We start from the raw sequence: 20,528 nt of genomic DNA, 5'->3' as shown, positions 1-20,528 counted from the left end.
CCACCTTATATAGTAATTGTTACAAATACCTGCACACTGTGGATATTTATATAATATTTGTTCCCTGAATAGATTTGTATTCGGTTGTGGTTTTATGTCTAAAGATGAACTCATACTGTAATGCTAATTGATTTCAGAGAAGGTGAACTAACTATATGCTACCTAAATACATTTTATCTCTTGAAACAACTGAGAAAGGCTATAGTAGGGATTTGAACTTGTAATAGGGGAAGATTGCTTTTGTTTTTATTTTTTTGTTTAATAAATTGACTTATTTCTTATAACCTAAAATGGAGTGTAATGCAGATACCTTGGTAATTGAATAGAATAAATGGATTTAGATATGGTCAAGTTCTAGATTTGTCCCTTGCTGGTCATTTGATGTAGTTCAAACCACATAATTTATCTGTTTTCTTATCCTTAAAATGGCATATTTATAGTCAGTATATGGTAAGCCATGACATTGCTCTCTCACCTCTCTCTCTTTCTCTGTGTCTCTTTAAAAAAAGGAAAGTGGCTTTTTTTTTTTTAATTAAAAAATTTTTTTTAAATTTACGTCAAAGTTAGCACATAGTGTAACAATGATTTCAGGAGTAGATTCCTTAGTGCCCCTTACCCATTTAGCCCATCCCCCCTCCCACAACCCCTCTTCCCTCAACAGAGTAACCCTCCGTTTGTTCTCCATATTGAAGAGTCTGTTATGTTTTGTCCTGCTCCCTGTTTTTATATTATTTTTGCTTCCCTTCCCTTGTGTTCATCTGTTCTGTGTCTTAAAGTCCTCACATGAGTGAAGTCATATGATATTTGTCTTTCTCCAACTGATTAATTTTGCTTAGCATAATACCCTCTAGTTCCATCCACGTAGTTGCAAATGGCAAGATTTCATTCTTTTTGGTTGCTGAGTAATACTCCATTGTGTGTGTGTGTGTGTGTGTGTGTGTGTGTGTGTGTGTGTGTACACATATCTTCTTTATCCATTCATCCATTGATGGACATTTGGGCTCTTTCCATACTTTGGCTATTGTTGATAGTGCTGCTATAAACATTGGGGTGAATGTGTCCCTTAGAAACAGCACACCTGTATCCCGTGGTTAAATGCCTAGTAGTGCAGTTGCTGGGTCATAGGGTAGTTCTATTTTTAGTTTTTTGAGGAACCTCCATACTGTTTTCCAGAGTGGCTGCACCAGGAAAGTGGCTTTTTAGAGAAAGTATGTTGAAGTAATAGAACACTAAAGAAAAATACATGAAATGTTAAGTATTAATATAGCTTTAAAAAATTTTTTTTCATTTTATTTATTTTAGAGAGCATGATCTGGAGAGAGGGGCAGAGGGAGGGAGGGAGGGAGGGGGGCGGAGAGAGAGAGAAAGAGAGAGAGAGAAAGAGAAAGAATCCCAAGCAGGTTCCACGCTTAGCATGGATTAATCCCATGACCCTGGGATCATGACCTGAGCCAAAATCGAGACTTGGATGCTCAACCGACTGAGCCACCCAGGCGCCCCTGTATAGTTCTGTTAATTGTGTGCTGATATATTGTCCCGGTAGTGGAGATGACTATCATAGGACTCCATTTTGAAATATATTTTACTTTCTTGTTTCATGACAACACTAGGACTTGAGTTTAATGCACTGCCTGAGAATGGAGGATGCAGTTTGAGTATGCTAAATAATGGAGGGAAGCATAATCTGGGATTAAAAAGTAACCACAGGATACCAAATTAGAATGGGAGACATAAGTATGGACTCATGTTCAGTTTAAAGTATGTATCAACACATACAGAAACTATGTGTGTGTTAACACTTGGGTTAATGCACGTCCATATATTTCTCAGCTGTTTCCACTGAGAGGGCCTAGAAACAGTGACATACAGTAGCAGCAACTATCCCCAGTTACCAGATTTCGCTTTCTAAATCTTATTCTCCAATTAAAGAAGCAGGGCTCCTTAGACAAATAGCTGATTCTAGGGCTGGAGCAAGGAAAATACATGATGACCCCAGACCATCTTGTATGTAGTGCCAGAAGGTAGAGAAGTGCTCAAAAAAACCTCCACAAAATGATGGCCCATGTGAAAGCAGCATTAGAACCAATCTAAAGACTTTCCAGGCTCAGCTTCCAGTGTCCAGAGCTGGACTAATTTAAGCAACAGAATAACCTAATACTTGATAATTACCCAAAGAGGAGCATAAATATACATAAGCCCGTGCTGATATAGATACGTGGTTGAGTAAATAAGTGAATGGAAAAGAAGGAATAAATCTCAGAGAATTATTTCAAATATTTGTAGATACTTCCTTTCCCTCCATCCCCTCCCCCCAAAAACATCCTGTAGGATGGGCCGGAGTGAAAAATAGGTGGAAAAGAAAAATAGTAACTTTACACAGTGGAGAAAACTGGCAAATACTACCATAACCAACTGTTAAAAGCTAATATCATCAGTGATATGTTGATATCATGTATCCTCTTTACCTCTGTGATACTTATTCTTCCCCCAAACCCATAATCCCAGTCTAAGCATGAGGAAAAGCATCAAACCCAAATTGAAGACAAACTACAAAATATGTGACCAGTGCTTAAAGAAAATTTCAAGGTCATGAAAACCAAGTAAAGGCTGAGAAACTGATGTTGACTAGATGAGCCTAACACGACATGTGATCAAATATATTGTGGTATCTTGGGTTGGAATTTGGAACAAAAAATGGGTATTAGTGAAAAAGCTGATGAAATCTTCATAAAGTCATTGGTTTAGTTTTGACAAGTGTAATATGGTTATGCAAGATGCAACATTAGGAGAAACAATGAAGGGGATATGGGAGCTCTGTGTACTACCTTTGTAATTCTTTCAAGTTTATTTTTGAGAGAGCGCATGAGTGAATGTGGGGCAGAGAGAGAGGTTGAGAGAGAGAATCTCATGCAGGCTCCACACTGTCAGCACAGAGCCCAAAGTGGGGCTCAAGTTGACCTGAAGTGGAGCTTGGGCTTACCCAAAGTGGGGCTGGAACCATGAGATCTTGAGCCGAAGTTGGATGCTTAACTAACTGAGCCACCCAGGCACCCTGAAAGTTAAATTTTTATTGAAAAATTAGCCAGAGGCAGTCAATAGCAGTAGATAATAAGATAGTTGACTTCAGATGTGAAGATTCAAGGGAAAGTTGTAATTTATAATTCACTGTCCACCTGTAAATAAGCCTTTTATGCCTAATGTACTGTTACTTTAAGATATGTATGTTATTTGTAAATCTGAGAAGACTATGAAGTGGATGGTAGAACTACTGAGGCTTCAAAATTCACATCCCTGTTATAGTTTCAGATAGCTATATTGAAGGGCATTGATATTCCAGTTGGGCTGGAAGGTTAAATCATTTTTGCAGACTATTGAAAACAGACTTTATAGACACTAAATTTGTTTTGTGACAAACTGTTCATTTCATTGTCTCTTTGCAGTTATTTCATCTTTACTTGATTTAAAAAATATTTTACAAAGAATGTAGAGCAAGGATCCATGAACTTAGGTATAGAATGTTATCATTTTGTCATTGTTGCTTTAGAGTGTTACTTTTATAATAGAATATTACAGATAAAATTGAGTTCTTTGTTACCTCCTCTTATCATTTCCCTCTCCTCCCAACCTCCATATTCTGAAATTAAATGTATCCTTCTAATATATATTTATCTGTGCATAAACAAATAGTATTTTGTGTGATTTAGACATTGACATAATTATTGTGTCATATTGTGACTTTTTAAAATTTAATATGCCTTTCAATGTGATACATAACATTGTGTTTTTATGACACTGTGCAGTTAGCTCATAACTCTTTGGTAAATAGAGGAATGATGTCGGGACAATGAGAAAGCCGTGTTGGTTTATTTTCTAGGTAAAGGGAGCTGTGATAAAGAATGTAAAGTATCATTTAGTGAGAAAGGGATAGGCTCTTAGCTTGGCTGCTTGCATAAACAGGAGTGCTTTTAGCTTTTAAATGAAACCTTTCCTCCCTCCCTCCCTCCCTCCCTCCCTCTCCTCTCTTTCTTTCTTTCTTTCTTTCTTTCTTTCTTTCTTTCTTTCTTTCTTTCTTATTTATTTGTTAATGTGATCATCTCTACCTAGGTATTTTTCTCAAAGTTGAACAGTCCTAGCATAAAATGTTACAGCTTTTAACTCCTGGTGCTTACCTCCTCTTGTCTCTGCATCATCTTAGTACCCATAAACCAACCTATCTACTCTATTGTTTTTATGCATTAATTTTTTTTAAATTTATTTATTTATTTTGAGAGAAAGAGACAGCTATTGGGCAGAGGCAGAGAGAGAGGAGAGAATCTCAAGTGGGTTCCATACTGTCAGCACAAAGCCCAGCGTGGGGCTTGAACTCATGAACATGAGATACCGTGACCTGAGCCGAAACCAAGAGTCAGACTTAAGTGACTAAGCTACCCATAGGCGCCTGATGCATTTTTTTTTTTAATGTTTTATTTATTTTTGAGACAGAGAGAGACAGAGCATGAATGGGAGAGGGGCAGAGAGAGAGGGAGACACAGAATTGGAAGCAGGCTCCAGGCTCTGAGCCATCAGCCCAGAGCCCGACGCGGGGCTCGAACTCACGGACCGCAAGATCGTGACCTGAGCTGAAGTCGGACGCTTAACCGACTGAGCCACCCAGGCGTCCCCCAATGCATTTTTAATAGCTATAGTGGAATCCATTTGTCACGACTGTTTGGGCAGTCTTAAGTTATTACCCATTTTCCAAGGTTTCAGTTATTGTTATTTATTTTTACTTTCATTTTTAGTGCTCAGGTTCCAAACTTGTATAGGTTTAAAGTGGTATGCCCCAAACCCTACTTTCTTTTTCCTTTTCCTTTTCTTTTTCTTCTTCTTCTTCTTCTTCTTCTTCTTCTTCTTCTTCTTCTTCTTCTTCTTCTTTCTTTTTCTTTTTTTCTTTTTCTTTTCCTTCTTTTTCTTCTTTTCCTTTTTCTTTTCCTTTTCCTTTAACTTTTTCTTTTTCTTTTTCTTTTTTCTTTTTCTTTTCTTTCTCTTTTTTCCTCTTCTTCTTCTTCTTCTTCTTCTTCTTCTTCTTCTTCTTCTTTTCCTTTATATTTTCTTTTCTCCTTTCCTTTCCTTTCTTTCCTTCCTTCCTTCCTTCATAATCACTGGTATTTTTCGTGTGTTTGATTTCACAGAATCAGTAGTATTTTAGTGTGTGATTCCCCCCACCCCCCGGAGGTTAGATGTTTAGGAATACATGTGTAGTTTTATAGTAGAGATTCCTTTTTATCAGTCACATAATATTCCATTCTAGGTCTTTACCACATTATATAAATATTTAGAGCATTTTCTTTTTCTTTCTTTTTTTTTTTCTTAGCTATTGAAAACAGTGCTGTGGTGAATACCCTTTTGTAGGTTATATACATTGCTGAGAATTTGCTGCATCATAGGGTATGCCCATATTCCACTGTTTTAGACATTGTACAGTTTCTCACTAAATAATTATACCATTATATTTAAATTCCTACCAGTAGTATGAGTACCTTTCTTCCATGTTCTTATAAACATTTGATACCATCAGATCTTTTATTTTCTTTTTAATCTTATAGATCTATAGTAGTATCCACATGTTACAGTGTTTCATATTTGTGATTACAAGGGAAGTTAGATATCTTTTCACATTTACTGGCCACTTAAATTTCTTTTCCTGTGCCTAGCCTGTTCAGATATTTCTCTCCATTTTTCCATTGAGTTCTTGCTCATTCTCATTGATTTGTAGTACTTCTTACTGTGAATTCTTACTGTGAATTCCGTATTGTGAATACTAGGCCTTTGTCTTCCTTCTGCTTATGTGTCTTTTTCTTTCATAAGTGCTTTTATTTTCTTTATCTTTTTGTTATTTAATTTTTTAAAAATTTACATCCAAATTAGCATATAGTGCAACAATGATTTCAGGAGTACATTCTTTTTTTTTTTAATGAGAATTTAATTTTAATTTTTTTAAAATTTACATCCAAATTAGTATATAGTGCAACAGTGATTTCAGGAGTAGTTTCCTTAGTGCCCTTTACCCACTTAGCCCATCCCCCCTCCCACAACCCCTCCAGTACCCCTCAGTTTGTTCTCCATATTTATGAGTCTCTTCTGTTTTGTCCCCCTCCCTGTTTTTATATTATTTTTATTTCCCTTCCCTTATGTTCATCTGTTTTGTCTCTTAAAGTCCTCATATGAGTGAAGTCATGATATTTTTCTTTCTCTGACTAATTTCCCTTAGCATAATACTCTCCAGTTCCATCCACGTAGTTGCAAATGGCAAAATTTTATTCTTTTTGATTGCTAAGTAATGCTCCATTGTATGTATATGTCTGTGTGTGTGTGTGTGTGTGTGTGTGTGTGTGTGTGTGTATACACACACACACACACACACACACACACATACATACACCACGTCTTCTTTATCCATTCATCCATCAGTGGACATTTGGGCTCTTTCCATACTTTGGCTGTTGTTGATAGTGCTGCTATAAACATGGGGGTGCATGTGTCCCTTCGAAACAGCACACCTGTCTCCTGTGGATAAATACCTAGTAGTGCATTTTCTGGGTCGTAGGGTAGTTATATTTTTAGTTTTTTTGAGGAACCTCCATACTGGTTTACAGAGTGGCTGCACCAGCTTGCATTCACATCATAACTGCTTTTTGTGACTTGTCTTAGTATAACTTGGGAGCAGGGAAGGTTTAAAGACATTAATCTTCTAAGTTTTCTTTAGTTTTAAAGTTTTGATTTTCAGCATAAATCATTAATCAGTCTTGCTTTATTTTTTGTACAGCTGTGATTTAGGCACTAATTAAATTTTTTTCCACATTAAAAAATATTGAATAGTCTACTCTTCCCTTATGGATTTGTAGTGTTTAAGAATTGAGCCAAAATTGGGAAGAAACTTGCTAGTTTATCAGATCTTGCCACATTCTCAACTTCAGTGTTTTAGACTAAAGCTTAGACTCAAGTGTCTGATTTGTTTGTTCATGTAAACTTTGAGATTCAGTGTCAGTGTTGTTATTTGTGATATTTAGCACTCTGCTGTAACTGAGATGAAACAAAGTAAATACTCCATTAAATAAATGCTTAGTGATTGACTATGAAGTATTTTGGGGTGTGGTGAGAGGAGTTCCCACAACTTACTTTATTGGGGGAGGTAACAGCATGAAAATAGGTGGGAAAGTTGCTGTGCCTTTTTGGCTGAGTGTCAGATATGTCGTAAAGATAATAGGTGCTAAAGGATCTTGGAGAAAATATTTTTCAGAGATTTTGGAAGTAACACTTGAGTTGGTCTTTAGAGATAGGAAGTTAGATGAATAATTAGTGTGCTCTATGTCTGTCAAAGACGCAAAATGTTTTGTGGTAAAAATAATGGACTATTTTGGCTGAATGCAAGTTTTTCTATGGGAGTGTGTATAATGGGATTTAAGGCCAAAAGTATGGATTGAAGCCAGTGGTGCAGTGCATTTTGAGTGTCATTTAAAGGTATTAAGACTCATTGAGGTGCTTGGGTGGCTCAGTCAGTTAAGTGTTTGACTTCAGCTCAGGTCACGATCTCATGGTTTTTGAGTTTGAGCCCCAGGTTGGGCTCTGTGCTGACAGCTCAGAGCTTGGAGCCTGCTTGGGATTCTGTGTTGCCCTCTCTCTCTGCCCCATCCCAATCCTGTTCTGTCTCTCTCTCACTCTCTCAAAAATAAATAAACATTAAAAAAAATTTTTTTTAAAGGTATTAAGACTATTTGAAAGATACTAGGGAAATCACAGGTTTTGGAGACAGGAGAAGGAAGATAGAATGCTTTAATGGATTAATCTTAGTGAGAAGGAAAGATTTTATTAAAGAGGAAAGAGTTGAAGTTATAAAGTGTAGTGAGAGTGGAAGCAAATGGATAGCTAATAGACATAATACCTTTTATTCATGTTAAGACTTTGCATGTTCCCATCCATTTTCTCAGTTTATTCTGACATCTTTGAAAATTAGGGAATATGTTATTCATGCCCAAAATCATACCGGTGATAGTCGGTAGGCCACGGGCTTGGTAGTAGGTAGCTCTGTGACAGGCAAATACCAGCCTGTTTTTAGATGAGAAATGTATTTTATGTAGTAGGTGCTGGTTATTACATTTTGTAACATTCCCTGCTTTTAAGAATCTAAGGACAAAGTGATATGAATCTTAGCCGTTGAAATTCTCCAGTAGCATCAGCATAGTTGAAAGAGGTTAGAATGACAAAATTAAGTGCTTTTGATAACCTTTAGAATTGACTCTTGAAAAGAAAAATCAAACTGCTTCCTCAAAATGCAATTTTAGGGAAATAAACTTTTTCCTCCCAAAACTAAACTTGAGCTTTGATGTGAGGGCATTTCAAAGACTAAAGATGGAATGAAAATATGCAAAAAATGTAAAAAGAATAAGATATTTAGAAAATGAAGCCAACTCTCAATGCTCATGTACAGTTTTCTGTAGGTAACTTTATAAAATGAAATCAGAGTTTCATTCTTGTTCTCCTACTGCCTCCATTCCTGGTAATTGTGCTGAAAAACAAGGTTTAATTATACAAGTTAAGAAAGTAGAAGGCCCAGTGTATCAGTAAGAATGGGATAGCTTACATTGTAGTAACAGCATTACAATCTCCGTGGTGGCATAACACAAGGAATACATGCTTTCATACAGGTCGTAGTCCCGCTAGTGAGTTATGTTTAATTAAGTAAAATAAGAGCTTTCTTTCTCTGTTGCAAGTAAGATCAGCAGCAACTTTAGCACCAAGTAGGGGATACTTCTCAGCTGTATTTGAAGCCTGTAGTTTTCATCAACCACATGTCTCTTTCTGCAGCACTTGTGTAGCAGGGTTTTCAATTCCTTTTAGATCACGAGCCTCTTCAGTATCTCTGTTCAGAAACCCAATTTCCCAGGTACTCTCTTTTGAGGTATGTTATAGTAAGATCAGTGGCAGTACTGCAGTATAGCCTCCGCGTACCCTGCCTCTCCATTGTATTCTTTTCTGTTTGTGATCTGTTCATTTGTCCAAATTCTTACTGAGGCTCTTTCTGTGTGTTAGGACTTTGTATAGATGCTAGGGACACGGTAGTGGATAAAACAGGTAAGTTCCCTTCTCTTTGTGAATTTATTTTTAATGGTGGGAGGAAAACAGACAAATGTAAAAAAAATTAAATGAATAAGATGATAATTTTCGATAGTCATTAGCACTTTGAAAGAGAAAAGGTGAGTGATGGGAGGTGGAAAATGGCATTTGGTACTTTAATTTGGATGTTGTAGGATAGCCTCTCTGAGGTTATTTGGTCAGAAAAACCCAGAAAGGTGTAGAGGAGATAAGGAATGAATTCCTTTTGAGGAGGATCTTGATATTAGAAGAAGGTAGACTTACTGTGATAGATGTGGTTGCCAACTCCTCTACGAGAGCTATGTCAAGAAGATAGCGTGGCATTAGGAAAGGAACGTGGCCTTTGGAGTCTGGATGTATAGACCTCTGTTTGACTTCCTACCCCCACCTCCCCCATACCCATACATATGCCTCCTGCATGTTCTTCCTTAAAGGTGTTTCACTCTAGAGCATGCATTTCTTACTGTGTAAAGGTGGGGAATCCCACCTGTTTGAGTTGTTGGTAGGAATTAGATTTTGAGTGTCTGTACTTTGCATGTAGACATGAAATGGATTTATTATTTCATCTTGTTATATTTTGCTCAGGAACTTCCTTTTCATAAAGGGAAAATCAGAGAAGAAAATCACCTATGTTGTTAATTTAGTCAATAAATAGGTTCCCCTCCCCCCCCCCGTGCCTGTACTATACCAGCTACTGTTAAATCAAATGTTAAAATAAGTAAATAAGAACTTTTCTAATTTCTCTTTAAGAAAAGCCAGTGGTTTTTAAGGAAGGACAAAAATAAAGACGAAAGTAATTGGGCAAATATGAGATAAGAAGTTAGCCTGATTAGCCTGTTTCCCTAAACCAAATCTGTAGCCTTGGTGTTGGTTGTGGTGGAACAGATCAAGTCTGTGTAAAAGTGGGCCAGCTGTGTGAGAAGCTAGACAGTAAAAAAGCTTTTAGTGTGTTAGGATTTGTGTAAGCTCTAGCTCCTTAGGGTAAAACTAATTTTGATAGGTCTTGTCTGGGGAACTAAAGTCTTATATTTAGAAGAGTGATCTGGAGGAAATTATTATTATTACTATTTTATTTATTTTTTAAGTCCTTTGGAATGGAAAAGTTAGTTCTAAGAAGATGAGGGGGCTCAAATGAAATGCCTTTGGAAAGTTGTTTCAGATACTGAGAAAGGAGAGAAAGCAGACATTTGTCAGGACTTGTTATTAAAAGTTGAGGATTTGTGTTCAGGTCTTGGTAGAAGTATTGGCAGTATAAATACAGAAAAAAATAATAATGTTGGTTGAGGACCTTGGATCTATATTGAAACTTTATTTTTCTTAGAGAACCTGTGCTGCGGAAAAAAAAAAGAGCTACCTCCAGTCCAGTTTCCCACTCTGTCTCCATTGACACTTGGAGAGATAGGAGCTCCTGGTTACTACTGGGTTGGGTAGGAGTTCAGGCTCCACTTGGCCTCCGTTGAATCCTTGACTGAAGGGCAGGTGTGCCTCATTAGTACTGCCTTGTGGCCTCCACTGGCAGTGGGAGGAGAGGAGACACATTCCCCACCCTCTCCAGTGGGGAAGGGAGTCTTGGCTCTCCACTTGGCCTTCTCTGATACCACCCTGGCTGGGTGAGTGGGGTAGTGGTTGTGATTGGGGTGTCTGGTTATAGCCTGGTGAGGGTGGAAGGAAGTCTAGGTTCCCTACTTAGCTTTGGCTGGCATGGGTGGGGAGGGGGCTACAGTTTTGTTTTCTGGGTTTTTTTTCCCCTGTGTTATTTGACTGTAGTAGAGTGATTTTATCGGCTAGGAGTTTTCTGTCTTGCTAGGCTACCCTTTTCTTGGTCCTCTGGTTGGAGAGACCCCAGCTTTTCTTGGAGCACCCCACCCCCCGCCTCATTGGCATTAACAGGTTGTCAGCTTCTCCAGTATTTAGTCTAGAATATATGAGGCAAAAAGAAACCTCGTGAACTCACTAACCAGGTTCTAAGGAACCTGGGCTCTCTTGGCTGACCTGTCTTCTTTTCTTCACTTTTCAGAATATTTTTATCTGTATTTTTAAGTTATTTATTGCTTTAGAGAGAGAGTGTGGGAGGGGAGAGAGAGAACCCCAAGCAGGCTCCTGCGCTGTCAGCACAAAGCCCTGTGCGGGACTTGAACTCACTAACTGTGAGATCTTACCTGAGCTGAAATCAAGAGTCTGATGCTTAATCTAGTGAGCCACCCAGGCGCCTCCAGATTATTTTTATCTATTTATTTTTAATATGTAATGTCTAGAGTTTTTAACATTTTATCTAGTGGGAAGAAGAAGGAAAAGTACATCTGTCCTATCTTTACGTAAGGGAAATCTAGTTGGTGATGCAGTTTTTAAAAGTACTTATTTTAATTCCAGTTAGTTAACATACAGTGTTATATTAGTTTCAGATGTACAATATAGTAATTCAACTCTTCCATATATCACCCTGTGCTCATCACGCCAAGTGCGCTCCTTAATCCCCATCACCTATTTCACCCATCTCCCCACTTCCTTCCCCTCTGGTAAGCATCAGATAGATGGTTATGCACTTAATAGATTGTAATGCATATCCTTAAAGTCTAAAAACTCACTACATAGAGTTTCTTTTAGAAATGGTTTAATAATAGCTAGTTTTTCTTGGGGCGGCTGGGTGGTTCAGTCGGTTAAGCATCCGACTTTTCGGCTCAGGTCATGATCTCACAGTTTGTGAGTTCGAGCCCCATGTCTGGCTCGGAGCTTGGAGCTTGCTTCGGATTCTGTGTCTCCTTCTCTCTCTGCCCCTCCCCCACTGGTGCTCGCTCGCTCTCTCTCTCTCTCTCTCTCTCTGTCAAAAATAAATAAATGTAAAAAAAAATTTTAATAATAGCTAGTTTTTCTTAAAAGTAGAGAAATATCAGTGAAATAAGGTATTAAAAGAAGTTAACAGAAATACTTTTATTAGTTGTACAGTGTTTGGTGTATAAGGGATGTTAATTTGTGAGCTTTGATAGAGCTTTCTTGTGAGCTTTATACTGATGGTATTATAGTTTATTACATGATATTGTTACATATTTTTACTTTAGAAAATAAATATATATATTCACAGAAGAGGTCTCAGGTGCTGGTAAAGGAATTGCTGTTCCTTGCCTTTTTAAATGTAAAACGAAATTTTGATCCCTTTTGAAGAATTCTCAGAGCTTGGTAAAGTGTTTCAGACTTTTTATATAATAAAGAACAAGGAAACAAGTTATTAACACTTAAATATTTTCAGGAAGCTGACAAGTTACTAAAAATCTTTTGGATATTTTTTCTTTATTTTGACTTAAATTTCTAGCCTTTTTTTCCCCTCATTTACAAAAAGGTTAAAATCATTGAATCCTTTTTTTTGAAAACTTAGGCAGTTTGACAACTTACCTCTCATTAAAAATGTTTATTTCTTTTTTTTTTAACGTTTATTCATTTTTGAGAGAGAGCAGAGTGTGAGTGGGGGAGGGGCAGAGAGAGAGGGAGACAGAATCTGAAGCAGGCTCCAGGCTCTGAGCTGTCAGCACAGAGCCCGATGCGGGGCTCGAACTCACGGAGTGTGAGATCACGACCTGAGCTGAAGTCGGACGCTTAACCGACTGAGCCACCCAGGCGCCCCTTATTTTATTTCTATATTCCATTGATTAAATGGTTAAGTAGACATTAAATCTTTAAGTATATTTAAAATCTTTTTAAAAAGTTACTTTTAAAGAAAAACTAGCAATATGGGGAATAAGATGGTGATCTGTGACTAGTTTGGATGAGTCTTAGTGATTTCTTGCTTTTTAAATATCGCAGCTTTTGGGGTGCCTGGGTGGCTCAGTCCATTAAGTGTCTGGCTCTTGATTTCAGCTCAGGTCATGATCTCATGGTTGTGAGTTCTAGCCTTACCTTGATTCTCTGTCTTCCTCTCTCTCTGCCTGTTCCCTGCTCATGCTCGTGCACTCTCTTGCTGTCTCAGAACAAAACTTTATCACATCCTTTTTCTGGAAGAATGCTGATTTCGTTTTTAAATCTGTTGATACTCCACTGTTCTTATAAGAAGAATTAGGTTTTTAATTCAGGAAATGGCAATATGATTTTATGTGACCTTAATTTTTTTGAATCATTTATTTTATGAACACTGTTAGTTCTTTTAGATAAACCTTAGCAATGTTTTCAAGTTTTAGAAGACGTATTGGTGACTTTGATAGAGTAGTTCAGGAAACTGGCTTTGTATCAGGAGAAAATTTTGTGTTTGATTTACTTTCACTATTTGAAACACATTAGGTATCAGAATACTAAATGGAAGACAACTCTACTTCCTTTCTGGGAATTACAATAAAAACAGTAGATAAAATGTCAAAGTTGTGTGTAGTCACTTAAGATACATCATAATACATATTTTATTACTGTACAACATTATTCACATTGATTAAGAACAATTTGTTCTGTGACTTGGAATATTTTTGATAATATTCTGAATCCTACTATGGAGACTATATTCACTGAGTTAAAGAAAGAGTTCAGTACAGGTAATGCTAGAAAAGATGTGTTAAGATGTGTATTTAGTAATGTGTGCTCATACAACTAAGATCTTTCTCTAAATGCCCTAGGACAATTTGACTTGTAGCACTGTTATTTCTGAGCACACCAAATTTTTTATTTAAAAAAATCACTGAAATAATACATGTTGAAACAAAATTCAAGGAATATAGAAGTGGCTATTGTGAAAAGTACATTTCTTTCCTTACAGCCCTCCCCCAATCTCCTTCCACTTTTCGGAATCTGGTAGATACCTTATAGACTGTTACCTATGTTTTTAACTGAATTATTTGTATTCTCTTCCCCATTTGTATACTATATTTTACACCATAAATTTAAATTCAAAACATTATTATATAAACTATGTTAGTGTTCACCTGGGACTTACCTGGGAAGTTAAATTCTAATTTTTCCCCTTAAGGAGAAATAATAAATTTTGTTCCTGCTACGGTATTTCAAATCATTAGAAATAATTTATTTAAAAAAATTTTTTTTAATGTTTATTTTTGAGAGAGAGACAGAGTGCAAGCTAGGGAGGGGCACAGAGAGGGGGAGACCAGAATCCAAAGCAGGCTCCAGGCTCTGAGTGTCAGCACAGAGCCTGATTCAGGGCTTGAATTCACGAACTGTGAGATCATGACCCAAGCTGAAATCAGATGCTTAACCGACTGAACCACACAGGCACCCCTCAAGTTGTAGAAATAATTTAAATCAGGAAGGTTTGAGTGCCAGAACCTGGGTTTCTGGGATATCTCCTGACCTGGCTTTTTGGATCAGCACTCATTGTCTACTTGATAATGTCATCTGTGGCCTCAAGGAGTCTAGCAGCTTTGGGAGAAGGATCTTCCTTCAGTAGGCCTGATGTCTTTTGAGTCATAGATACTATAGCCCTCATTATTGGCAGTTCTTATCCTAAAATCCCTTCAACCTAGGACTGAAAGCACAAATAACATATTTAAATCCATGTAACTAGTGTGAAAAATGTGACTATTATAAATTGTTGGGGTATTTTCAGTCCATTTCAGTGTGGTATGTCTGAGTTATTTATTTAGTTTTTTTCCCACTCTGCTTCACTTGGCTCTCGTTAACATTCTTGTGATGGAGAAAAGAAAGGAGTAGGAAAGAAAAGGAGTAGCCACTGAAAATGAATGTATGTAACTTTTCCTCTCTTTTCCTACTTTTGCCTTTTCCAAATGGGGGAGGGATAGTTGGCAATGGGAAGGCCCTTTGTCCAGGTTGGAGAGACAATAATTATGTGGAGAAGAGCATATTTGGGAGAGAGAATAGACTTAGAAACTTTCAAAATAGTCCTGTTATATCTGTTATTGTTGTTTTCCTTCATGATTTTGATGTGATGGCACTCAGAAGGTACATACTGATTTCATATTAAGGAGATTTTCTCCTGTTGGTCCTTTTCAATTTGGACTTAAAGGTTTTTTGTTACTATACAACTTAATTTGGTCATAAGAAAAATGAAAATCTAATGATTTGATGTAGTTCCTTCTGGATTATTCCTTATACACTATCATTTATATTCTAAAAACAATAAATACTATAGGAATGGGGCAAACCATTTTTATTATGTTGGAAATCTCATTTTTCAAGTGCGGGTCTAATGTTGATGCAAAGCTAAAACAGTGGGCATATGTTAAATATTTAATCCTGCTTATATTCTTAAATCTTTAGTAAAAATCACTTTTCTGTATCTTCTGATTTATGTTTCATAGAGTTGGAGGTACTAGTTCTATATAACACTTTTGGAAATTCTGAATGTCAAATTAAAAATATTGTGTATTCCTTAAATTTTAATTAGCATAAGCAGAACTCACTCTGCTTAGGGTAACCTCTTTCATTTGAGAAATAAGAATAAGTTTTTGCCCTTTAATTTGTGTCATTCTTTGTGACTTTTATAGAAGTTAATTGCTTACTTTTTTCAGATTATGTGATCATGCACTGGCAATGATTAGATAACCAAATTATTAATAAAGATACAGCATGAAGAAGTGGTTTGTGAATTTTGTTGATCATCTTTTAAGTTGTTTTTGGTTAGTGCAGTCAGAGTTAAATATCTTTGATTATTTTAATAGATGAAGAATAACTATATCCTTTCCAACCTTTTTAGCTCCTTCTCATTTGCTTATATTTATCTCCCATTTGTTTATGTTTCTTATCTCCATTTAATTTGCTACTTCTTATTCTTTATCTGTGAAGCAAATAAATCAGTGTAGTTGCTTTCTTATTTATTTATTCTTATTTTTGTTGGCCTATTTTATTGCATTACATTATTACATCAATTTTAGGGAGAATTGATAACCTTATGATAATTGGGTTTTTAATTACTGAATGTGGCACGACTTCCCTTTTGTATGTCTTCTTTTAATTTCATACGTTGCATATTTTCTGTTAGAACTATGACGTAGAGCAGGGTTCATCAGACTACAATTTTTTCTGACCACCTATGAAGTGTTACTAAAGTTTTCAGTGTTTCTTCCTTCTTCTGCCCTTTACTTCCTTTTACCTAATCAGCCAGTAAATAAAACGCATTTAACATAGTAGCATCTATTTTCCACCAGCTTCACTTACTTTCCTGATTTTGAAAACGATTCCAGGAAATCCAGTGAAAAAGTGTCCTCACTTAAGAAGAGCATCAAGTATTGACAAATTCAGAAAACCTTTTAATTTCGTCCTACAAATGAGAAAAATCTCTTAGAAAATAGGTAATATCAATGCAAAACTGGCCAACAAAAAGACAGTGTGCATAATGAGTGTGGTATGCTCTTCGTTATAGTATTTGATGGGGAGATTAAAAATTGTAATGTTAAGTGAGGAATGGGTCCATAATTTGAGAGTTTGGTTTGATCTGAACGTTTCAGAACTATGAAAATATTTGCCATTCTTGATGGACCTGCATTTCTTAAGATTTTCCATTTTCGTAGGAAAAATAGGAAAGTAACTTTACTGAGTGTAAAATTTTATAGAATTTGGTTTTGTTTTTCAGAAAAATACAAAATATATTTTTTCAGTATATATAATCTGCTTGCATATCTTCTGTTATACCTATGACTTAGAGCAGGGTTCATCAAACTACAGCCCACAGGCCACATCTAACTGCCTGTTTTTATAATGCCCATGAGCTGAGAATGCTAGTTAAGAATTCATAAATAGTTGGAAGAAATCAGATGAACAATATTTAACATCATATGAAAATTATATGAAATTGAAATTTTAGTGTCTATAAAATTTTGTTGGAGCATAGCTATGCTTATTCATGTAAGTATATAACTGTTTTTCCACTACAAATGGCACAGTTCATTTTTCCAACAAATTATATGGCCCATAAATCCTAAAGTATTTTACTATCTGGCCTCTTCTAGAAAAAGTTTGCCCAACCTGACTTAGAAATTATTGTTTGTTTTATTGTTTGTTTATGTATCTCAGAGTTTCTTTGTATCTTGGGGTAGAAGTGGTATCTTAGCCTTTCTTTACCTCTTTCTCTAGTTCTGAGAAGACTTAAACTCATAATGAGTCACTGTTACCAAAGTGTGTTGCGTTTTTTAGAGATGTGGGGGAGAGAAAAATGTTGAAGACTGTTGCTATCATGTTTTGTATAATAACCACCGTACCTGTTTTTTTGGGTATTTTACATTTGAGGATTTAATTTGATAAAATACAACTTAATCTGCCTGTTTACTCTTCCCCTGTTATAGGAAATTAAGAGAGAGCCAGAATCCAAGGATGACAATTTGCCCATTAAACGGGAAAGACATGGGAATGTAGCAAGTCTTGTACAACGGATAAGTACATACGGACTTCCAGCTGGAGGAATTCAGCCACATCCACAGACCAAAAACATTAAGAAGAGTATGTAAATAATTTCTTTCCTGTTTAAATAATTCAAAATAAAGAATGTTTTATAACTGTTTAGAAGTTATGAAAAGAAAAATTAGCTTAACCTTTTGTGGCCGACTGCAGAAACTTCGTACATATTCACATTTAAGTTACCGGCCCTGTAGTCATTTTTCATAAGATATTTGAGCATGAACTGCTGATGACTATTAATAGGAATTATAAATTAAAATATTAGGCTTTGTTTTCTTATTAGCCTTACAGACTGTTGAATAGTTAATGCTTTGCCTTAAATTTATTTTAATACCATTTATTTAATGGGATGTTTAATGTTTGTTCATTTTAAGCAGTGTAGATGCAAGAATTTTGATAGTATGTTTTCTCCAGTGGTCAGACATCTGAACATATACTCAGTTTTCCAAGGTCATTGGCCCAGCAGAGCGCCCTTTAAATATTTGGTATTCTATAAATATGTTAGAACATTTTAGTATAGAGGGAGAGCACCCCATTTGAAATCAGACATGAGTTTGAGTCCATCCTATGACCTTAGATCATTTAAATTTTTTTTTTTTTTTAACGTTTATTTATTTTTGAGACAGAGAGAGACACAGCATGAACGGGGTAGGGGTAGAGAGAGAGGGAGACACAGAGTCAGAAGCAAGCTCCAGGCTCTGAGCCATCAGCCCAGAGCCCGATGCGGGGCTTGAACTCGCGGGCCGCGAGATCGTGACCTGAGCCGAAGTCGGACACTTAACCGACTGAGCCACCCAGGCGCCCCCCTTAGAGCATTTAAACTCTTGAATTTTATTTTGCTTCTGGTGAGAAAGTGGTAAGTAACATAGATTGTATTGCTGTTTTCAGAATGCTTACAGTATTGGGAAAGACTCATTAAAAAAAGTATTCAACATTAAATGTGTACAAAATACAACATTACGGGAGCAGATAGTATTTTAACATAGTACGATCTGAAGCCCCTTGAGAGATTGAATACTGATTACTAGGATGAGAGTTAGTAGTAAATGAGTATTTAACCACATTTATCTTATGTCAGTGCCTTTGATACTGTGGCTTGTAAAGTCCCCTGTGGAACCACGTAGTCCACAGTGAAGAAATTTTGTTCACATATATTATCTAAATTTCTCCTTATATCTTGTTACTTTCTGTGTTACTGTCTGTGAAGTTTGGGGGAAGACTTTACTTTCTAGGTGCTGTCATCCTTTGATTATTTTCATAAAATGAAAACACGTTTTCATAAAAATGAAAAAGATTTCTTGACAGAAGACAAGGACAGAAGAATTCTTCTAGGACAGAAGAATGCTGTGTGTTTTTTGTTTCCCACTAAACGTGTACAACCAGTATTTAGGTACTGCCTGTACTGCTTTCAGCCTACTGCCTGAAGGTGGACAGGTTCAGTACTTCTAATTGTCCTGGATGTTCAGACTCTGTTTCTTTAGAGACGTGGGGACAAATTACAGAGTATGTTCATATCCTACAGGTGAAACTGTATATAGAATTTCTGTGCACAGGAGAATTTTTAGGCCCATGGAAGAGTTACTTATGACCTCGATTGTAAAATCAATTTACCACTTTTAGCTTTGCTGAGCTAAAAGAAAGGACAGTTTTCTTAAGTAGAGGCTAGACCAAGGGCTTCAAGGTTATGATCATTTTATTCATTTTGTCTCCTAGTAGGAAAAGACATACTACATTTTACTTTCCCCAAGAACACTGGTCATAATTCTTTTTCTTGTAAAAGAAAACCTGTTATGTAGCTGGTGCCAGGAGACTTAGACTTTTTCCTAAGGATGCTCCATAACTTGTTTTTAAGTGCATGTGCTACAAGGACTAAATTGGTCATTTGGTGCTAACATGTAAAACAGGATGCAGGTTGCTTTTGCTTTGATTGCTTTTCCAGGAAAAGCAAGCTAATGTTTTTTTTTTTTTTGTTTTTTTGGTTTTTTTTTTGTTAATCTAATTTTTTTTGGTTACTGTTTGTATCTTATCCTTAATTCACAAAATAGACCAGTTACTCAAAAGGTGGTTTATTGTAATGTTAAATAGTAGTGGATACTACTAACCAATATTATTAATAATTTTAAAAACCCCACAAAACCATTGTAAAGGTTGATAATAATCACTGCAGTGTGAATGTTCAATTTTAATCTCTGTATGCCAAGGCAAGTGAAATCTGCATGTGTATTAAATGTATAAGCAGCTAAAAAGGAGAATTTCGGATACATCCTGTGGGGTTAAGTATCTGGAAGCTGGAATTGTTAGCTATTTTTCTGTAGTTTCCAAAGCCAAAAAAGTGTTGGTTTTTTAATGAAGTCTAGTCATAAAGCCATTGAAACTTTCGCTGTTGTGTATAAGTTAACCATAATAACTGTGGTGAAACAAACAGGTTTTTCTACAGTGAGCGCAGAATAATGTTTTCCAGGACAATTATTGTAAGTTGCTAAAGTTATAGAAGAGAACAAGTTTACATATCTTATAGCAAAAACACATACTAGTCCCATTGCTGCTGAAGCCCTTGTAAAATCAGGCAGAGATAATGATTGTAGAGTAATATTACTTAGCAAATAAATAATTGCCATCTTTCAGCATCACAACTCTGTATTCTGTTCAGTGAAGAATTGAGTAGATATTTCACTTTGCATGTGGAAAAAAAATTGATGCCATATGTGAATCTACTCTTGCTATAAGTGAGGGAAGACATCATTGCTTGTAACTTTGTATTCATTATTAGTGCTGCAAAAGTGACTTTTTATCTAGTTAATAATTACTTTGAATGTAAAAGATACATTGAGATTGATATTACAGAAATGATCTTGCTGCATGAAAAATTAGTTGACCAGAATGCCAAACATTAGTGTTTCATTATTAGAAAATAGTTGCTAGCAAATAGTTTGCCTCCTGATTCTGAGTCAGTGCTAAAGAAAATAATGAAAATTCTGAATACCATCAAGATATGGTCATTGTCTATACATTTTTACAGCATACATTAAAAAAAATATGAGCATATTAGCTCAGGC

The 20,528-nt window shown here is 36.1% G+C and overlaps 1 protein-coding gene across 1 annotated transcript in view; it reads left to right on the top strand.

The window, feature by feature from the left end:
• Positions 1-20,528, top strand: part of CD2AP (CD2 associated protein) — a 136,854-nt gene that overhangs the window by 37,110 nt on the left and 79,216 nt on the right. The window contains exon 3 of the mRNA XM_027057604.2: positions 17,361-17,514. Coding sequence (XP_026913405.2) covers positions 17,361-17,514 — 154 coding nt within the window. The remainder of the gene's footprint in view (positions 1-17,360; positions 17,515-20,528) is intronic.

This window comes from Acinonyx jubatus, chromosome B2 (assembly GCF_027475565.1).
Source record: "Acinonyx jubatus isolate Ajub_Pintada_27869175 chromosome B2, VMU_Ajub_asm_v1.0, whole genome shotgun sequence".
NCBI classification, from domain to species: Eukaryota; Metazoa; Chordata; class Mammalia; order Carnivora; family Felidae; genus Acinonyx; species Acinonyx jubatus.
Note: the sequence above shows the minus strand (reverse complement) of the source record. Positions and strands in the feature narration are given on the sequence as shown.